This window comes from Lissotriton vulgaris, chromosome 7, assembly GCF_964263255.1.
Source record: "Lissotriton vulgaris chromosome 7, aLisVul1.2, whole genome shotgun sequence".
In the NCBI taxonomy this organism is placed as follows: Eukaryota; Metazoa; Chordata; class Amphibia; order Caudata; family Salamandridae; genus Lissotriton; species Lissotriton vulgaris.
In genome coordinates this window covers 1,258,024,585-1,258,044,403 of record NC_141695.1, presented here as the reverse complement: position 1 = coordinate 1,258,044,403, position 19,819 = coordinate 1,258,024,585, and the positions used below count along the sequence as shown (strand labels likewise).

The 19,819-nt window shown below is 45.1% G+C and overlaps 1 protein-coding gene across 2 annotated transcripts in view; it reads left to right on the top strand.

The window, feature by feature from the left end:
* Positions 1-19,819, top strand: part of GRK6 (G protein-coupled receptor kinase 6) — a 627,649-nt gene that overhangs the window by 334,194 nt on the left and 273,636 nt on the right. For both annotated transcript variants that reach the window (XM_086931798.1, XM_086931797.1), the window contains exon 15: positions 2,612-2,746. In XM_086931798.1, coding sequence (XP_086787924.1) covers positions 2,612-2,746 — 135 coding nt within the window. The remainder of the gene's footprint in view (positions 1-2,611; positions 2,747-19,819) is intronic.

Sequence of the window (19,819 nt, the reverse complement as noted above, 5' to 3'; positions counted from 1 at the left end):
CTGAAGCCGCAACATTGTTTCGTGAGAGTGCTGTGGCAGACACTGTAGCCATCGCAGGAGCCGGTAATGGTCTGTTGCCTCTTATTGCTACCTTCGACGGCACAGAGTATCTCCCTTGCTCCACGCAGACCTGTGTACAGCAGCGCGAGGGATCGTGGCCTGGGCTATCAGTGTTTTGTTCTCCTGCCACACTACCGGCATGCTTGCCTTGGATTTGCTTTGTTCTGCCTTGCGACTTGGACGGCTGGACCGTGCCTGAGCGGACTGGGACCGCGATGGGCTCTCCTCCTGGGATCGGACGCCATTCTTCCTTCGATGGTGCACCTCCCCCCTCCCTCGAGCTGCCTTCCTTTCTTCTTCTGCACTACACCGGTCTAGCGAGTGGAGGGGGTGAGAGACTGAGCCCCAGGACTGGCCAGGGATAAGGGACTTTCTTTGCTTACTTCCCGGGCGGGTGTGTGGAGGTAGGGTGGACCCCGAACTTGGCTTATTGTATTGCTGATTACGTATTGATTCACTCCCCACTGTATTGCTTGCTACAGTTTATTGATGTTGTTATTGGGGTGGGGATTGCTTATTGGACTGGCGGAGCTTGCGCGCATGTTTAATTGACCCTCCTCCCGGTTCTTTCTTAGGGACGTTCAGGGACGGGGTTCCTGTTCATACTCCCTATGTCATTGGAATTAGTTCTTTATTCTTATTTTCACTTTCGCTTTCTCTTCTTCTTCCTTTCTCTTTCCTTCTATATTTCGGGTTTACGGGGCGACAGACACTCTGCTAGGGGGGGGTAAGCCATAGCCTCTGCATGTGTGTAGGGTGGGGGGTTAATTATTAGTTGAGTTTTTTCTTTCTATGGTACCATTTTTGCTTTTCTTGATTTTCCCTTCTTTCTTGGGCCCGTGTTGGGAATACTGGGGGATGGGTGGTGGTGCCATTGGAGATGGGTTGCTGGGATAGCTTCCTGTGGTCTTACTATTCTGTGGCCATCCTCTGGTCGGGACTTGCATGTTGTAAATTGCTCTGCCAGATATAGATGTTTTTGTCGAGTCCCGCCTACATGGACCTTGCTTTTTCTTTTCGTTGTTTGAGTGCGGAGCAGTATGACCTGACTTTACTATTTGTGCAAACAAAAGATTTTGAAAATTAACCTACATTGCTCCTGGGCCGAGGTATGACGGCGCTCTCCAGTCTACTCCTGTACTGCAACCAATGTCATGCCGCATTACCATGGCGTCGTATTGTATGCACCAGTGCTGAATGTGTGACCGTGGCCGGCCGGATGGTTGTGGGCCCGTATTTGTACTGTCTCTTAGCACAATAAAGGTTTTCAAAAATAAAAAAAAATAAAAAAACAATGGCTAGCACAGAACCATCTTTTGTTGAACACCCTCAAAATGGAATCCTGCTGATTGCCCCACACAAGCACTCTGCTCCTACTCTTGACTGGCTAAAATAACTCACAGCCCTTAACTGCACCCCTCACGTGCTTTATTCCGCTAAATCATTAGGCATTACCTTGGACAAATTCCTGAATATGCAAGCCCACATCAGTGCCACTATTAGGGGTGCCAACTTTCATCTTAACAACCTTAAGAAAATTAAGCCTTTCCTTCCGCCTGAAGCCATACAGCCTGCAGTACAATCCATGGTGGTCTTGCGACTTGAATATGGTCTGGTGACCCTTGTGGGGCTTTCCAAAGCGAGCTTGGCCCTTCTTAGAGCCGCGCTCAACACATCGGCCAGGATCATCACTGGCACCAAAAAACACAATCGGATTACACCGGACCTGCTTCAGCATAACTGGTTGTCTGTTGAAGGGAGGATTCGATTTAAAATAGCTTGCCTCACGCATAAAGCCTTGCACTACAACACTCCGGCCTATCTGGCAAACAAGCTTGTTCTTTCGGGCTCGGGTCAGAACTTAAGCAGTACGTCCACTCTACTCTTGAAACCATCTAAATTCAAAAAGAAAAGTACATACAAACGTGCTTTCTCTGGCCTTGCTCCAAGAATTGGGAACACGCTTCCTATTGAGATTAGAGTCAATCCTTCCACTGCTGCCTTCAAGAAACAGGCCACATGGCTTTTCCTGAGTGAACATTAACTTCAGCACCTGTAGTTTTATTCCCAAGTGCCTGTGTTGACTGATTTGACATTTATCCCAACTTATTGTGCTCTATTTTTTACTCTGTGTGGTATTACTTTGCTGACCTCTAATGTACTGAACTTATTCATGCTTTTGCCTCTATGTACAGCGCTCTGATAGCCGCAAGGGTCATGTTTGTGCTCTATAAAACTTTTTAAACAGTTTCTGGGGGAGGGGGGTGTTGTCCTGTGAGGTATGTTATTGATGGTAGGCTGTGGATGTGAGTTCTAGTGGGACATATTTAGCTTTGGAAAGTGGTATTCTTAATCTTGCAGATCTGATAGTTTGTCAAGGATTAGGTCTAACTTATTTGGAGACATTGAGTGGTTGGAATGGCAGTGGCAGAAAGCTATGAATGTGGATTCTGGTCAGACTGTATCTCCAGTTTGTTCTGCCAGCTCACACAAGAGTAGGGATATCTCCAGTCTCATCTGTGACCTGTTTCTTTTATATTCTCTTTGCCAGATGATAGAGACTGAATGTTTCAAAGAACTGAATGTTTTTGCACAAGACGGCATTGTCCCTCCAGACCTTGATTGGAAGGGGCTGCCATCCCCACAGCCAAAGAAAGGCCTCCTACAGCGGCTCTTCAGCAGACAGGTAATCCTTATCTAGATCCTGGGTAGATGCAGCCTCTCATCAAATTTCACCTCTTCAGTTCCTCCGGACACCCACACAAAACATCTGCCCTGTTCAGCTCACCTAGACTTCTCGCTGCTTTGGCTTTTCCCACATTTGTCATTCCCTTAGTTCAATTCTGACTTGAACATCTCATACTCCTTCTTAGTGTTTAGTGTTTTGCCACTAGTCCTGTCTGAATGTATATTATTTTAACAGTTATCCAGTATTGGGTTATCTTTCATAGATTCACATGCTTAGAATCATCCCCGCGGACGAGGTGGGAGTCTCGCGGTACAATAAAACATATACATTATAGTCATTATAACATTCTGCCATAGGCTACAGTGTAAGGAAAAGTCACTACAATAGCCTATCTCAGTCTTTTTGTAAAAAGAACCAAACTTGGAAACCAGCCAATCAGGCAGCAGAGCACCCTCTAGAACCATCCCCACAGAGGCAAACCCTTCAGATTTTCTACCGCACCTCATGTGTTAGGGAGTCTCCCTGAGCTCTGCTCAGTTTTTTCCTTTGGCCTTTATTTATGAGAGAAGAATATGTCTGATTCTAAGAAGAGGTTATTTTTGGCCTGTTTTTTCTGTGGGAAGAAAATACTTCACTTTGAAGACCCACATAAAGAGTGTATTTATTGCCTCTACCCAGCACACAGTCAAAGACTGCAGGATCTGCAGAACCTTTCCTGCAAAGACTTTGAAGGATCGTGAAGGACGCCTCCTGGTTTGGCTGGAGAAATTGAAATCATCTGAAGGGGTTTCTGAAGGTGAAAGAAGTCAAATGTCCACCCCCATCTCCAAGAAAAGAGATAGATCTGGAGATCCTCCTGAGAAAATGAGTAAGACCCTAAAAACTTCATCTTCTGAAGCAGGTCAGTCCTCCTCTCAAAAAGAGAAAAAGAAAGTCTCTTCTGAGGAGAAATCTAGAGATAAGGTGAAGGTTTCTCAGAAAACTACCTCAAAATCTCTTCAGGACCCCCCGTCGACAGCTAGAACATCGTCGACGAGGAAATCACCACAAAAGGTGAGTGGATCTTCAGCGTTGAAGAAAATTACACCTTCGACGAGAATTCCTACGCCGTCGATAATTCACATCTCGTCGACGCCTGCTTCATCGTCGAGGATCCTGGCGACTAAGCTTACACCGTTGTCGACGAGCATCCCGTCAACGTCGAGCCCACCGTTGACGACGATACCGTCGACGACTATGCAGTCGATGACCTCGCCGTCGACTATCATTATTCCCTCGTCGGCGAGTCCACCGTCGACTTCAACCATGACGTCGACGACCACATCGTCTACGATGTCTCCCCGGAGAGGCTTACCTTATCATAATGGTATACTACTATCACTAGTGCTACGAAAATCTGAGGGTTTGCTTCTCTGAGGGGATGGTTCTAGAGGGTGCTGCTGCCTGATTGGCTGGTTTTCAAGTTTGGTTCTTTTTACAAAAAGACTGAGATAGGCTATTGTAGTGACTTTTCCTTACACTGTAGCATATGGTATAATGTTATTCTGACTATAATGTATATGTTTTATTGTACCGCGAGACTCCCACCTAGTCGGCGGGGATGAGTCTAAGCATGTGAATCTATGGAAGATACCAATACTGGATAACGGAAGTTACAGGTAAGTAACTTGTTTTCTTGTTCTTGCATGCGTTCTCCCCCTAGGACTTTACATGGAGGTTACTGAATTGTGATGTATCGTAGATTGTTTATGTGTAAACTGAATTCAGGTGAGAAGAGCGAGAAGGGCCCTTGGTGATATCCTACAAGAGTGCAAGATGTGTATGTCTAAGTGCTAGAAGTTGAGAGATAATAAATGGCAGTTTAGGCATATGTTTGGTGTTGATTGGAGTTGGTTCCTGATTCTGCCATATATTTGCTTCCTGACTTGGTCAGTACCATCTGCAGCATTTTGTTGAAGATTGACTGGTGCTTCTGTAGGATAATAGAATGTACAGAGGCACTTTCTGCTGTTGCTTTGGATGACGTTTTACAGTTCTTCTGAAATTGTCTCCAAGTATAATCCTGAAAATTCATCACTCACACCCTGTCCGACCCACAGTATATTACCAAGCAAAATACACTGCTGTGTAAACCCAGCTCATTTTCCCTGACAGGCCATTGTACTGCCACTTTGGCAATCCTGCCTAACTGGGCCTTCCCATAACAGGCTGTCCATCTGCAAGAGGTCCAGAATTCTGCAACCATGCTGGTTAATGGTTGTTAACCCTTAGCACAACATGGCAACAAATTGGAGAGATTGCTTTCTCCTTGACCTTATTTTTCTTTAGAGAAAATAATAAACCCACTAGTAGTTGCAGATGTGTCTTGGGTGCTTGTGTTTGATGATAACGCTTGAGAGCAAGAAACCTGTAAATGGGCCCTGTTAGTGGCGCCATTCATAGTGTGCTGTGTAAAGTTCTTAGTACACAAGGTAGGGGGAGGTGGAGGGTATAAGACTAGGTCACCCTCCTTACGTATACAACCAAAGAAAACCCAGGGTATTGGGTTTTGAGACCTAGTTCAAGAATGTGGCTCCTAACCAATGTGATCAGGAAAAACCTGAAAGAAAGAAAAATTTCTTTATCCAGTATTAGGGGTGTCTTTCATAGATTCTCATGCCTGAATCATTCCCCGACGTCTAGATGGGAGTCCCCGGTACATAAAGATAGTAATGTCCTATTAGACATATAGAGAAATAGGCCTAAGGGCCTCACCTTAGTAACATATCCTTGTCCTTTAGTAGAAAGGACTAAACTTTGGAGAAGAGCCAATCAGCTATCACCTCCCTCTAGAACCCTCCTGGAAGGAGCCTCAGTCCCTCAGATTTTCTACCGCACGTCGTGCTAAGGGAGTCTCCTCTGAGCTCTGCTCAGTTTTCTCTTCTCAACTGGGTTTCCAGTGTTCTCTGGTACTAATTTTGTTTTCTGGAAATATCTTCATGGCTGAGGCACCAAAAAAGGGTCTTTTTAGGCCCTGTGGTTCCTAAGGGAAGAAAAGGCTGCATATAGATGACCAACATAAAGACTGTCTATATTGCCTGTATCCAGATCATTCTTCCAAGCATTGCAAGGTATGTCGTACCTTCTCCTCTAAAACCCTCAAAGATCGTGAGGGACGTCTCCTATTCTGCCTTCAGAGATTGAAAGATCGAGACCAGCTGGAATCTTCTGAAGAAAGTGAAGGCTCTTCCGTTTCTTCTAAATCTTCTCAGAAGAGACCAAGCGTGACTTCTCCTGGCCCTTCCACACAGCCTCCTCAAAAGAAGACACTTAAAAAGTCTTCAGAGGTCCACTCTAAGGTGGTTTCATCGAAGGTGTCCTCTCAGGAAGTTGCCACCTTCAAAAAGCCGACTTCGACTCAGTCGACGACGGCATCGTCGACGACCGCTTCAACGACTAAGAAAACTGTTTCTTCAGTACAGTATGTCAATACGTCGAGGACTACTTTCTCAACGTCTATGACTACTGTCTCAACGTCGATGGCAACCTCATCACTGACCTCGTCGACGACTACAACCCCATCGTCGACGGCAGGTAAGACTGTGTCGTCGACGATAAGCATCAAGAAGAGACAGTCGACGACGAAGCAGTCGTCGACGCTGCGCTGGCCGACCACTGACTCGTCGACGAGCTTGACGACTAAGACATCGTCGACGAAGACACCGTCGTCGCGAGCACCGTTGACTAGGACGCCGTCACCGAGATCTCCAGCGACATCAGTATCGACGACAGCACCATAGACGATAACACTGACGACTACAACATCCGTCGACGCCTCGTCGTTGACTACCACTCCGTCGACGATGCTGGATCCAAGTTTGAAGAGCACATATGTGCACCTTAGGATCACAAAAAAGACGCTCACGCCAGATGTAACATCACCATGTAGAGTCCAGCCGCTGCCTCCAGCATGTCTCCTTGAGGAGGAGGAGGAGGATGAATGGGACATGTTCCAAACTGCGACAAGCCCCTCTGAGCTTAATGTGAAATATCAGGAAAGTTCAGATGAAGATGAGGAGCAGGAGGAAGAATATCATCCACCTCCTCCACCAATGGTTTGCCTTCCAGCCTCTTTAGTCTCGGACTTACAATACCACATAACAGATTACAAACAGAGGTTTCCACAGTCACCTGCACCTCAACCATCTCTCTCACCAAGACCACGGCCTCCACCTTTAAATGTACAGCCGGATCCAGTCAACTTATCACATGCTCCGTCTACCAATGAAGATGACGAAGAGGACCAGCATGAAGAGGGAGAGCTTCAATCTAACCACGATGAATGGGATGACTGTCATTCCCTGCCCTGCTTCTCCAGTACAGGCACAAGCGGACTCGCCACCTGGAGACATTGGAGGGTTCCATAATGTCATTGAGATGGCAGCTCAACGTTTCCAAATCCCCATGGTCTCTCTCCAGCAGGAATGCTTCTTTTAGGATTTTAAGGAGCCCTTCAAAAAATCTGTGAAATCGATACCTATTATAGAATACCTGTGGGGACAAGGTGTTAAAGTGATGCAGAACCCTTCCTCAGTACCTGTGGTAGTTCCTCGTTTAGACAGGAAGTATAGAGAGACTGATACTGCGCCAGCTTGTTTAATAGGACATCCCAAGCCGGACTCGGTGATTACACAGGCAGCTCAAAAGAAGTCCAAAAATCCTCCTGCCCTGTTGTCAGCTCCGCCAGATAAAGAAGGCCGAAGGCTGGACAATATTGGGAAACGTTTCTCAACAATGTCTGCTCTGACAGTAAAGGCGTCCAATGCCTTGGCGCTTTTGGGACGTTACAACAGGCAGTTATGGGCAGACATGGCCCCTTATCTAACGTCCTTACCTGAAGAATTGAAGGAAGAAGCGAAGAAATTATTACTCAAAGGGGAACGCTCAGCGTCAGAAATAATAGACTGTGCGATGTATATCCCAACAACTGGATTTTGTCAACTTGCCGGGGCAGCTGTTTTGAGACAACAAGGTTGGCTGAAGGCAACTTCCTTTCGTCCCGAGATTCAGACGAAAATCTTAAATATGTCTTATGATGGCCAATTTCTCTTTGGACCTCAGATCGATGAGGCGTTGCAGAGTATAAAAAAGGACACTGACACGGTCAGAGCGTTGGGAACTCTCCAATATGAAAGTCCGTCCTTTCGTGGCTCAAGAGGAAAAGGACAGTCCTCTTACATGGGGGGATTATCAATATCGGTCATCATACTCTTCGGGGCAGTAACATCGGCCACAGTTTCAACAGCGCCAACAACAGCACCAATATTCGTATGGCAAAACGTCCTTTCGGGGGTAAAGGCCAACGAAAAGGCAACGCTTATGGACAATGACCTTTCCCTTCGGCCAGTCCCCAATTCCTCTGTGCCCTCAAAGATTGGAGGAAGAATTTCCCATTACCTAGAAAATTGGAAGAAAATTACCACAGACAGGTGAGTTCAACAATTGGTTCAATTTGGCCATTCATTGGAGTTCCTTCACATACCTCCCCGAACCCCTCCCCGACCTATGCTTCACAAAAATCTGCGTCTGCTTCTCCGAGAGGTCTCTCTTATGCTCCAGAAAGGGGCAATAGAAAAACTCCCTCTGTCCCAATGAGGGAAAGGATTTTATTCCCGCTTCTTCCTAATTCAGAAGAAGGAAAAGAAGTGGAGGCCGATTTTAGACCTCCGAGCCCTCAACAAATTTCTAAAAAAGCAGTTGTTTCGTATGGTAACGATCCAGGAGGTCTAGATATGGGAGAATACTTGGTGTCCCTGAATCTTCAGGATGTTTATTTTCGCATTCCAATTCACAAAAATCACCAAAAAATGTAAGATTTGCAGACACTTCCAGTTTCGTATCCTTTCTTTCGGACTCAAGTCTGCACCTCGCATTTTTACAAAATGCCTCTCTCCAGTGGCTGCATCTCTCCGACAACAGCACCATCAAGTTTTTCCATATCTGGACGACTGGCTGATCAAAGTTCCATCCCTAGAAGACGCGTCCAGGTCTTCCAACGCTTGTTTGCAACTTTTCGATCGTTTAGGACTCTCACTCAAACGGGAAAAATCACTCCTTCTTACCTTCTTAACGTATAAATTTCCTAGGCGCTACACTCGAAACAAAACTGAGAAAAGCTTTTCCATCACAGGAGAGAATGGAAAAGCTAGTGACACTGTCTGTTTTCGTAGCCTCTAAGAGAACCTTAACGGTTCGCCTTTTCAAGTCCCTACTCGGAATGTCGTCATCATGCATCCTACTGGTTCCTCACTGCCGCCTATAGATGCGCCCTCTCCAAGAGGCACTCTCAGCGCAATGGGCCCAATGCATAGGGTCATTCGACGATCCCGTAAAATGACTCCTCAAATTGTCACGGCTCCGCTATGGTGGATGTCTATTCGAAATCTTTCTCAAGGCTTGCCCTTCTTACTTCCGGCTTCGCCTCATGTCATCACAACAGACGCCTCTCTGGGAGGCTGGGGAGCTTTCCTCCAAGACCTGCAGATAAGCGGAAAGTGGTCCCCCTCCGAAAAAGGGCTTCATATAAATCATGAACTGCAGGCGGTCTTCCTTGCCCTTCAAGCCTTTCTCCCGAGAATCAAGAACTCACTAGTGCTCGTACGTGTGGACAATACCACGACGATGCACTATCTCAACAAGCTAGGAGGGACTCGCTCTCTTAACACTCTCTCGCGAATCACATAAAATCTGGAACTGGTTATTCCTGCACAATATCTCACTTCGGGCGGAATATGTCCCAGGCACGGACAACTTTCTAGCCGATTCACTAAGCAGACAACACACGTCTCACGAGTGAGAGCTGGATCAAGAGACCCTCAACCAAGTATTCTCTCAATGAGGTACTCCTCTGATCGACCTATTCGCCACAAAAGACAACACCAAATGCCAACACTTTGCTAGCTGGAATCCCCAGAAAGACTCTCTAGGGAATGCATTTTCGATTGCATGGTGCAACGTCTTTGCGTACGCCTTTCCGCCATTTCCAATGATTCCCTAAGTCCTCAGGAAATTGAAAGCGGAGCCCTGTACACTCATTCTGATAGCCCCAACCTGGCCACGCCAACATTGGTTCACAGAACTCCGTCTGTCTCTAGAACCACCAATGCGATTGAAGCAGTTTCCATCCCTCCTTACGATGAGCAACAGGCAAGTCCAGCATCCGAATCTGGCATCACTCAGATTATCCGCTTGGCTCCTGAGTTCAAGGACTTCCAGAATGTAGGTATTCCGCCAGATTGTAGAGCCATTCTGGCTCGGGCTAGAGCAGATAGTACCAACAAAACGTATTCTTTGAAATGGAAGAGGTTTTGTATTTGGTGTAAGACTCGGAAGATACATCCTTTTTCTTCTTCTCCAGAACAAATACTGCCTTACCTTCTCCATCTAGCAAACTCGGGCCTTGCTCATGCTTCCATCAGGGTCCACTTGGCGGCCATATCCCGTTACAGGAGATCTACTACAGGTCCTTCTCTCTGGTCTCACAGATTGATCACAGTTCCTTAAAGGTCTCTTCAGGACTTTTCCACCCGTGAAGACTTTACTGCCTACCTGGCAACTTAACACAGTCCTTAATCAGCTCATGAAGCATCCCTTCGAACCGGTACACAGGGTTGATCTGAAATACCTCTTGGAAGACCGCATTCTTGCACTTACAAGACGAGTAAGTGAACTCCAAGCTTTCTCTATTCGGGAGCCCTTTCTCCAATTCTGGCAAGACAGGGTAATATTGCGAACAGATCCGACATTTGTACCAAAAGTCTCAATGAGCCTGTTGTCTTGCGCTCTTTCTTTCCAAATCCTCAGACCGCAGTTGAAAGAACGTTACATTCTCTGGACCTTCCACGCTGTCTGAAATTTTATATTGAGAAGACCAAATCCTTTTGTAAATCTAACCAACTTTTTGTAGCTTACAGTAGACCCAGGAAAGGTCTTCCGCTCACTAAGCAAAGTATTTCTCGCTGGATCTCTGCAGCTATTGCATTCTGTCACGATCGGGCAGGACAATCCCTGCATTCTAAATTACGAGCCCATTCTACTAGAGCGATGTCTACATCCATGGCGCTGTTCGCAGTAGTACCAATCATAAGACATTTGCAGAGCGGCAACATGGAAGTCGCCACATACCTTCACCAGGCATTACTGCCTGGATACAGAACTCATGAAAGATGCTGCTGTAGGACAAGCAGTACTTCGGCATCTGTTTCAATAGAGGTGAGCCTTCCTTTCATCCCACCATCCTTTTTTCCATGTACGCACATTTCTTTATTGTATTGTTTGATGGTATTGCTGCTAATAATAGAATTTTCTATTGGTCACTTGATATGTTATTATCTGATGGCTTGTATATATCCTACCGTCCGAAATGTGCTAATCATTGCTTGCTACTCTGATTCAGGCATGTGAATCTATAAAAGACCCCCCTAATGCTGGGTAAGAAATGTGTTACTTACCTGTAACTGCAGTTATCCGTATTGGTGTCTTTCGTAGATTCACATGCAACCCTCCCGCCTCCCCTAGAAGGACTCATCTTATTCTCTCAGTGATGTACTGGGTTAGCACGGTGCTTCTGAAAATCTTTGGGACTGAGGCTTCTTCCAGGAGGGTTTTAGAGGGAGGTGATAGCTGATTGGCTCTTCTCTAGAGTTTGGTCCTTTCTACAAAAGGACAAGGATATGTTACTAAGGTGAGGCCCTTAGGCCTATTTCTCTATATGTCTAATAGGACATTACTATCTTTATGTACCAGGGACTCCCATCTCGACGACAGGGAACGATTCAGACATGTGATTCTGTGAAAGACACCAATACTGGATAACTGCAGTTAAAGGTAAGTAACGCATTTCTTCTTGAGTCCCCTCACTCACCAGGGTTTCCCCACGGTGACATGCTTCATTATTGGGGCCATCCCAGTTCTCTACGAACCCCCTTTTTAGACATACCAACCTAGGAGCAAGAATAAAGTTGTTTAGGCCAACTAGCAAGGTATTTTAATCACTTTCTATCCACTCCACCACACACTGCACCACACCTAGTCTTCCACTAAAAGTGCTCCTACGTAATTCCGCAAGTCCCAAGTTTGTAGAGAGATGGGATGGCCCCAATGATGAAGCATGTCACTGTGGGGAAACCCTGGTCAGTGAGGGGACTCCAAGACATTTTCCTTTCTTTCAGGTTTTTCCTGATCACATTGGTTAGGAGCCACATTCTTGAAATTGGTCTCAAAACCCAATACCTTGGATTTTCTTTGGGTGTAAAGTTCTTACTCAGTTGTGAAGTTGAAAGAGTAGACTATAGTAAACAAAAGAAGTCCTTAAGCAGGGAGGACAGTCATTTTTGTAGATCTTAAAGTCCATCCAAAAGAAGACAGACCTCCCTGCTCCCTTTGGTCTCTGTTGCTTGTCTTCCACTCTGTTGCAATGTAATTCTTGGCGTTTTAAATGGTGTAAGGAAGCTCTGTTTACGAAACTTTTATTTGTATGGCTCGCTAACCTAAGTAAAAACAGTGCAGCCCTAATCGGAGATAATGGTCCTATAGTGGATGCATGCTATAAGCCTTGGGCAATATGTTTCTTGCCTAATTCAGCCCCTATGGGGTCTACCAGCAATTCATCAGGACCGATTAGAGAGAACTTTTCAATTGTCTTACACTACTGCAAGGCTGGTGCTTCCAATTTAACAGACTGATCAAGTTACCAGCCATGCTGTGTCGTACAAGGTTCGTTTTCACCTTGTATCATTGAGACCCCACATTTGTTAGATCTAAGGCTGACTGGAATGCATCCAGAGCAATTCGCACACTCACGACTGAAAGGTGGCGCGGCGAGTACCTCTTCACCTACCCCGGCTCGGTCTCCCTATACAGGATGCATTCCCATCAACCTTAGACCTAACAAATGTGGGATCTCAACGATACAAGGCGAAACAACCTTGTACGACACAGCACGGCTGGTAACTTGATCAGTCCATGACATCTCTCAGGGTGTGTGAGGGCACTTCCTCCATTGGGAGGTTATTCCATAGACCTGACTATCCCTATTTCTCTTAGGAACTGCACACCATATATTTAAACTAGTGATATTAGGGAGTGCATGTGCTGGACCTATTCAAAAGCTCCCGGTTCTTCCAGTTTTGAGAAGAGGTTTTGACATACTCATTTTTATGATCAGCCTTACTACCTCTGTCTTTGCAAGACTCTGTGAATATATGCACACATTCCAGAAAGAAAGCCCAGAACATGCACTTTAGTTTTTACCTTTGTTTTTTAATCTCTGTTTTTCTAAGTTGAGATTTATACATCTTGGTCAATTCACTGCAGTACTGTCTTGGTACATTTTGGTCTGGTTAAAAAAATGTTACATTGGAAAATATCTCAGTATCCGATCCCCACAGGAAAACTAACTTGAGTACTTCTGACAGCCTATCAGTCAGAGGCACTCTAGGTTTACCTACATTATCTGTCCTTCCCTTTTCAGAGGGATGTACTATGAGAACTTTCTGACAGTTTAGCTCAAATGATATCCTGTGGTGTCTCCAAATGTTGCAAGACATGACTATTTCAAGACTATCTCCAGTCATGGCTTTGAATTTCTCCTTCATGGCAACAGTAGCTTAGAATGTACATTTTAAATGAAAAGTTAATCCTACCATCATGTCAGGAAAGCAGCATTTTGCATGGCCCTGCTGGTCACCACGTGCAAGCTTGCATGTCTCCTCACCCAAGAGATATACAGAAAGAATATTTTTTTATTCTGTGGTGGAAAGGCTAGGTGAACGACTGATGCATTGACTGCAGTCTCATTCTGTGGTTTCCATGGAAACAGTGGGAAAATGTGAGTCTGCTGCTCCTTCCTCTTTTCACTCAGATGATGTAAATGAGATTGTCTTTCAAGATACAAGAACAAGATGTCAAAATGTATTTGGCCTTTCAGTGGGCACAAGACGCAGTACCAGAAAAGGATATCATAGTTGCTTCTCTTCCTGAAGTGAGTGTTTGCAAAGGGAATGGCAGCACTCCCGACACACCTCTATGGTGGCCAAAATACAGCTGTAGGCTTCCTGAAAGGTTGTAGCCGAGCCTCCTCTACAGAGATAACTTTCCTTTGCCTCAAATTAGTAATATCCAACTTGTTAGATTATGACCCATCTGCAACTTCGGATCAGAGGACCAGGTTTATGGCGTGTCTACTTCTGCCAGAGCTGTGAAAGGCCCTTTTACCCGTCTTTTTTATCCCTTGCCTTCCCTAAGGAATTTATTTTCCTTGGTAAATGATATGGACTTAGCCCAGTTGTTTCAGAGAACACTCTTCCTTGTAGCCGTCTGTACCTGGTTGTTTATTTTAACTAGTCTTCATAGAAGGGGAAGTACAAGACCAGATGTTCTTCCATTGCTGTCAGGAGATGAATCCTCAATGGTTAGTTGTGATCGCTTTACAAGCGCCTATGATGGTTTTCAGAAACAAATAAAATATGCATACTCACTTATGCCTTCCGGATTGTTAGATCCATTATTTCCGACTCCCGTCAGTGTAATTGAGATAAAGCATGGAAATCTCAATAGATTTTGCCTGCTGACACACATGGAGTTGTTGGATCTACTTATTTGTCTGACAAACCAGTGGCATCACATTATATATTTTGTATGGTAAAGAAACTCATTTCTTCTCCTTTAGATTAGAAGTTTCCTCTTTGCTTTCAGACCAACATCATTTTTTCCCAAACTGGTCCATAACATTTGAGACGCCTTCCGAACGTTGCCGGCATTGCCCCCGCCAGTATCACCCATTCTCCCACCACAAATCAAATAATCTTATGGTCCTTGTAGTCTAAAAGATTTAAGTTTTTAATATTTGAAATGTGACATTGCGTGATACTAGTCTACCTGTAAAAGACCAATTACACTATCAGGTTTTCCTTATTGATAAGGTGATCTTCAAGACCTGTGCGTTCTTTTTGCCAGTGGAGTTTTCAGTCTCTTACATTAGATTCCTGTTTTTGCAAGGGCCTGTTTTTTACAAAACTATCTTTTTATAATTTGAAGTTTTCAATCAGTTTTGATTTAGGAATTACTACTACTTTACTGGTCTTGTTCAAGTGGCTTGTTGTGACCTTAAATCAGGGACAGGCTTTTTTTCTGTATGAAAGTTTTAGATTTGCAGGCTTTGCATACTCCATCTATCTAGTGGCTGGTTGGAGGAGTGAATTTTGTTTTTCAAAACATTTTCCATTGTGAGTGCTTCTATGAGATCCCAGACTAGCTTCAACAATGGCCCCTGTAATCACATTTTGATCAGTCTTTGTTTTAGAGGGAAAGTGTGTGGAGATATTAGTCTATGGAGATTAGCCGCACAACAATGAAATAGTGGGTCACAGGTGGATAAGGCTAAAGTTCAATTTCTGATGGATACTTTTAACTGCAGATTCCTCACCTTGGAATACTCCCCAGGCGCCTGACTGGCTCTGCAAACTTAGCTTTGCTCCCATGTGCCCCCAGTTGAAGCTGTGCGGCTCCGCATTGGCTCTGTAGCTTCCCAGGGTTACAGTGCAGAGCCACATTGAAGTGCCACCGCTGAGCGCTGACATAAGTTCCTTTCTTTCCACGCCTTCTAATATGGATCCAGAGCTCTGCTCTGTACTTTGTTACTCTTCCAATGCCTTCTATATATATCGAATTCCAGTGAGCTAGGGAACAATGCCTCTTTCTAAAGCTACAGCTTTCAAGCCATTCTACAATTGCAGAAAAGAAATGTAGGTAATGGATCGTACAAGGTGGATGTCTTGTGTCTGGACTCGGGCCACAACTCAATGTCATGCAATACATGTGCCCTCATACATTTAAAGGCAATCCGGGAACGGAAAGTGGCGCTGAATGATGCCAAACATAAGAGAATTTGCCTTCTCATTGGTCTGCTCTAAGTTGTGGGCACAGCCATGATCCCGCTTCCAAAGTTATTCCTACGAGTAGGTAGGTTTATGCTCAAAGTTGTATGTTAAGTACAAACACAAATATAAAAGAGCGAACGGGCACTCTACGCCATCCCGTCACCCTGAACTAAAGGGAGGTGCAAAGACGTCATGATGTCAGTCATTTACCTTTTGAGGTCTCTGGTCGAGGACCTGTTTCCTCAGCTGATCCAGTGCCCCCCAAGTTCCCCAGGCCATTAGCAACTTCGCAGCGGACTGAAGCCTTTAAGGAAACCCTGCTACAGATTTTCGGTGTGCATCGTGGTCCATTTAATACACCCTTGGATCCCAAAGGAACCATAGGGTCCACCATTCGGCTTATCTCTAGTGAATCCTTCTTCGGGTTATCAAACCCCTTGGTTTCCACTGTGGCCCATATAGACTCTTGTGTAAGCTTTGATTCCCACTCCAAGATCTGCGCTGGGCCTTTCCACTTCAACACCAGTACCCATGCCACTGGTGCTGGAAGACGATCCAGTGCTGATTCTGATGTCAGACGATGAGTCATCTTGGTTTTGATCTCGACCGATGTTGTGCTACCACATTACAAAGATATAATTAGTAATCCAACATCCAGACTTTGACCCATTGGCTCCAAGAGGGCAGACGTGCCAGTAAAGGCCCATTCTTAATTTTGGCTCGGACTGTGAACAAAGGATACTCTACAATGGGGACTGAAGGTGATGATTGTGGGGGGGGGGGATGGGATGGAGGTGGACATGGAGATGTTTTTCTCTCCCTTCATTACACAAATGATAACTTTTACACAGATTACAAAAGGCCACTGTGCATGACACCTCCCACGAGGTAGGGTTTGATTCCCCATTTGGGCCACCAAAGGAAGGACGTTCCACCCTTGCAATGGTGATCCACCACTCAGCAGAGGTCCTAGATTTATAGCTGCTCTCAGAAATGTAGTGTCCTGATCCAACCACGTCTGGGCCTTTGTCCAATTTTAAAGAGGCCCTCTCAGATACCTTGATGAAAACTAAGTCAAAGCCCTGTTCATTCCCACAATTGAATAGGCAGGTGGCTAAGCTTCACAACCCAGCGCCTGGTGATTCTTACTGAACATTCTACTCCAGAGAACTTTGTTTCTGGATTAAACAAGTAAAGTCAATCCCAATTAATTCCCCATGACTCTTCCAGATAGGGAGTCCAAGAGGATTTAGACTTTTGTTGAGCATGTTTTCCTCCGCCAGTATGGCTTTGTGGTCGGTTAATTCTGTCTGTCTATTGGGTTGCTTGATGAATGCCATGTACGACATGGCCAACAACATCTTATTGGCATCCTGAAAGACTTTACAGCCTTCCTGGCTCAAGTTCAGAGGGTTGGCGTATAGGCAAAGACAGTCTCCCCAACCAGTACATCAGTCACCCATGTCCTTTAGAGGGTATGGGCATTGCTCTGGCAGGCATCATGCAGGTTAGCAGGCTCATCAGTCCTCCCATTCCCCTTCCCTTGCTTTAACAAACACCAAATTGCTTTAGTTTGCTGTTAGTGGTGCATGCTCATACAGTTTGGAGTATGGGAGGTTAGAATCCAGCATGTACGCCCAGGGTGGCGATCCATCTCTTGGGTCTTATAAATACTTCAGCAATGTTATTCCTTGTCTTTTCTTTTTGTTCCTCCAAACATTCTCCCCACATCAGAGAGAATTTCAGAAGATCACTCATTTGTGCTGAAAAATAACTTGGGTTTCCTGCCTTTTTTGTTTTAGACCTTTAGCCTCTGCATTTGTCCTTCATGAGGAAGATATTCAAAGTGCTAACTCTGGCCCAGATCCTGTCTGCCTGGTCCTTGGAGACTGAATGGTGTCCCTAGACCTGGAGGACATGTATTTTCTTTCTTTCTTTGATAACTTTATTTTGGTCAACTCAGACCATAAAAGTGCACATAAAATCAGAACATATCACAAAGGGTTAAAACAATAAATAACATGTACAGTAAAACTTGCAGATAAAATTGGATTACACCAGATAACAAACGGTACAGTAAAATTGATAGGTGCAAAATTATAAAAAAAAACTTCTCCATCTGCGCCACATACCCAAGAGGAATCGTGATACAGCAAAGACGATAGGGGGGTGTGAGTCATATCGAAGAACCCTACAGGCTTGGGCACACTGGGTAAAACCTAAGTTCCTACATAGTGGAATCAGCCAGCATTTCCTTATTGTCTGGTAGACCGGGCAAAAAAACAGAACATGGAAAATATCTTCTTGTTTATAATTACAGGCCGGGCAAGCAATGTTCTCGACATTAGCCCATTTGCCAGTAAAAACCCTAAGTGGAAGGCTGCCAAACCTGAGCTGTATGTAGAGCTTCCTCGCAAGAGATGGGTAGATTAGATCTAAGAAATTCTCCATACTCTGTTCAACTTTCACTTGGAGGAACTCCACCGTCAATCTTCCCAGAGTAGTGCACCTCTGGAGAGATATTAGGTTATGATTCCTGACATAACGCAATAGCTCGGTTTTCGTTATCCTTGGGCAGCTATCTACAGGGTTCTCCCACAGCTCTGATAAACCAATTTGCCCACAGAGTGCCCTAATATGTGCAAGCCACGGAATGTTCCTAGTCTTTAAAACGGCCCACACCTCAGTAAACTCCTCGTTATAGGAGATTAGTTCAGGCACGGCCCAGAGCCTCTTCCAATACATCAATGGCCGTGCAGCTGCTACCTCCTCTATGGGTTCTAACCCCAAGTCCATGCGCAATGGAGTTAGTGGTGTGCTAGCTGGTAAACCCTGTCGTAAATATTAAATTTACCGTCTTAATTTCTATGCAGGTAAGTACTTAATCAATAATAACTCAATCGGAAAGAAAGAAACAGAGTCCGTGGTGTTAGAGTTCTTAGGGGTTTTATTCCTTAAAAAGGAATCGTTCCGGAACTGGATATCGGGTTCCTGCAACCACAAAGGGTTCAGGAAGGGATAGAGCAATATTTTATTGACAATACATAGCTTATATACTTAATTTATACCATAGAAACCAATATAGGAGGCGTAACAGCTGAGAGAAGACAAGATAACAGCATCCACGTGTTACTAGTACGTAATCAGAAGGCGTGGACTAGGCGTGAACTAGAGGTGTGTGCTAGAAACGTCACAGATAGGTGTCATATGTGGGTGGCACTAAACAGAAATGTTGCAATGTCAGCAGAAATCGGAGGCTTGGATGCGCGCGCAGCTGCATGACGTGTGATTGACGTGAAACTGGAGGGTGCAGGGGGCTTGACATTTACACTGACGGAAAGAGACAGAAGTCTGGCATGTCAGATCAGCTTGCACTTCTATCATATCTGATATCTGATGTTTGGGAACCATATTATCTGAACGGAAAAGGTCTCTGGGGCAGAAGTATTTCTATACTGACTGTGAGTGCGTGTATAAGCGCCTAAGTGTCTGCATGAGAAGCGTGGGGGCATGGGCCTTCCATGGGAGCATGGTAACAGAGGCTATGAATTACTTGCACGGAGACAGGCCGGCCCTTCTGCTCTGCAGCTGGGGATGTTTACTTAAACTAGTAGGCAGGAATGTATTTTCGAGGAGCGGAACAGATAATTTGAAGGTTGTAGTCAGTCTTGGCAGGCAGCAGGCTGAGCTAAGCGCGGCGGGCCGCGCTGGAAGTAAGTCAGAGTTCACGGGTACAGAGACAGCCTGGGCTGAGGCTTTCAGAGTCAGAAGCCAGAAAAAAGGCTCGATGGCAGAAATTCAGGGCCTACTTCGCCAAAGCAGAAAAACGTGTAAAGTACACTACAAAAAGACGTTGGCATAGCATACTTAGGAACGGACTATTCAACCCATATAGGGTGGGTCTGAAAGAGGACATGTTAACGTTGGACGCAAATGTATTTGCGTCTTCATATCTGGCACAGGAGGGAAGTTACATGCACTTTAAGCTGGTACATGGAGACGGTGGGGTACACGCTAGGGAACACAACTTGACCAAAAATTTATATTTCCTCATTCCCTCCTTGTTCCCTACGGACCCTTCATGATATATCGATCCTCATGAATCGATCAGTTTGTTCTTGTAACACCATTTGCTCTTCTTTCTTTCTTTCAC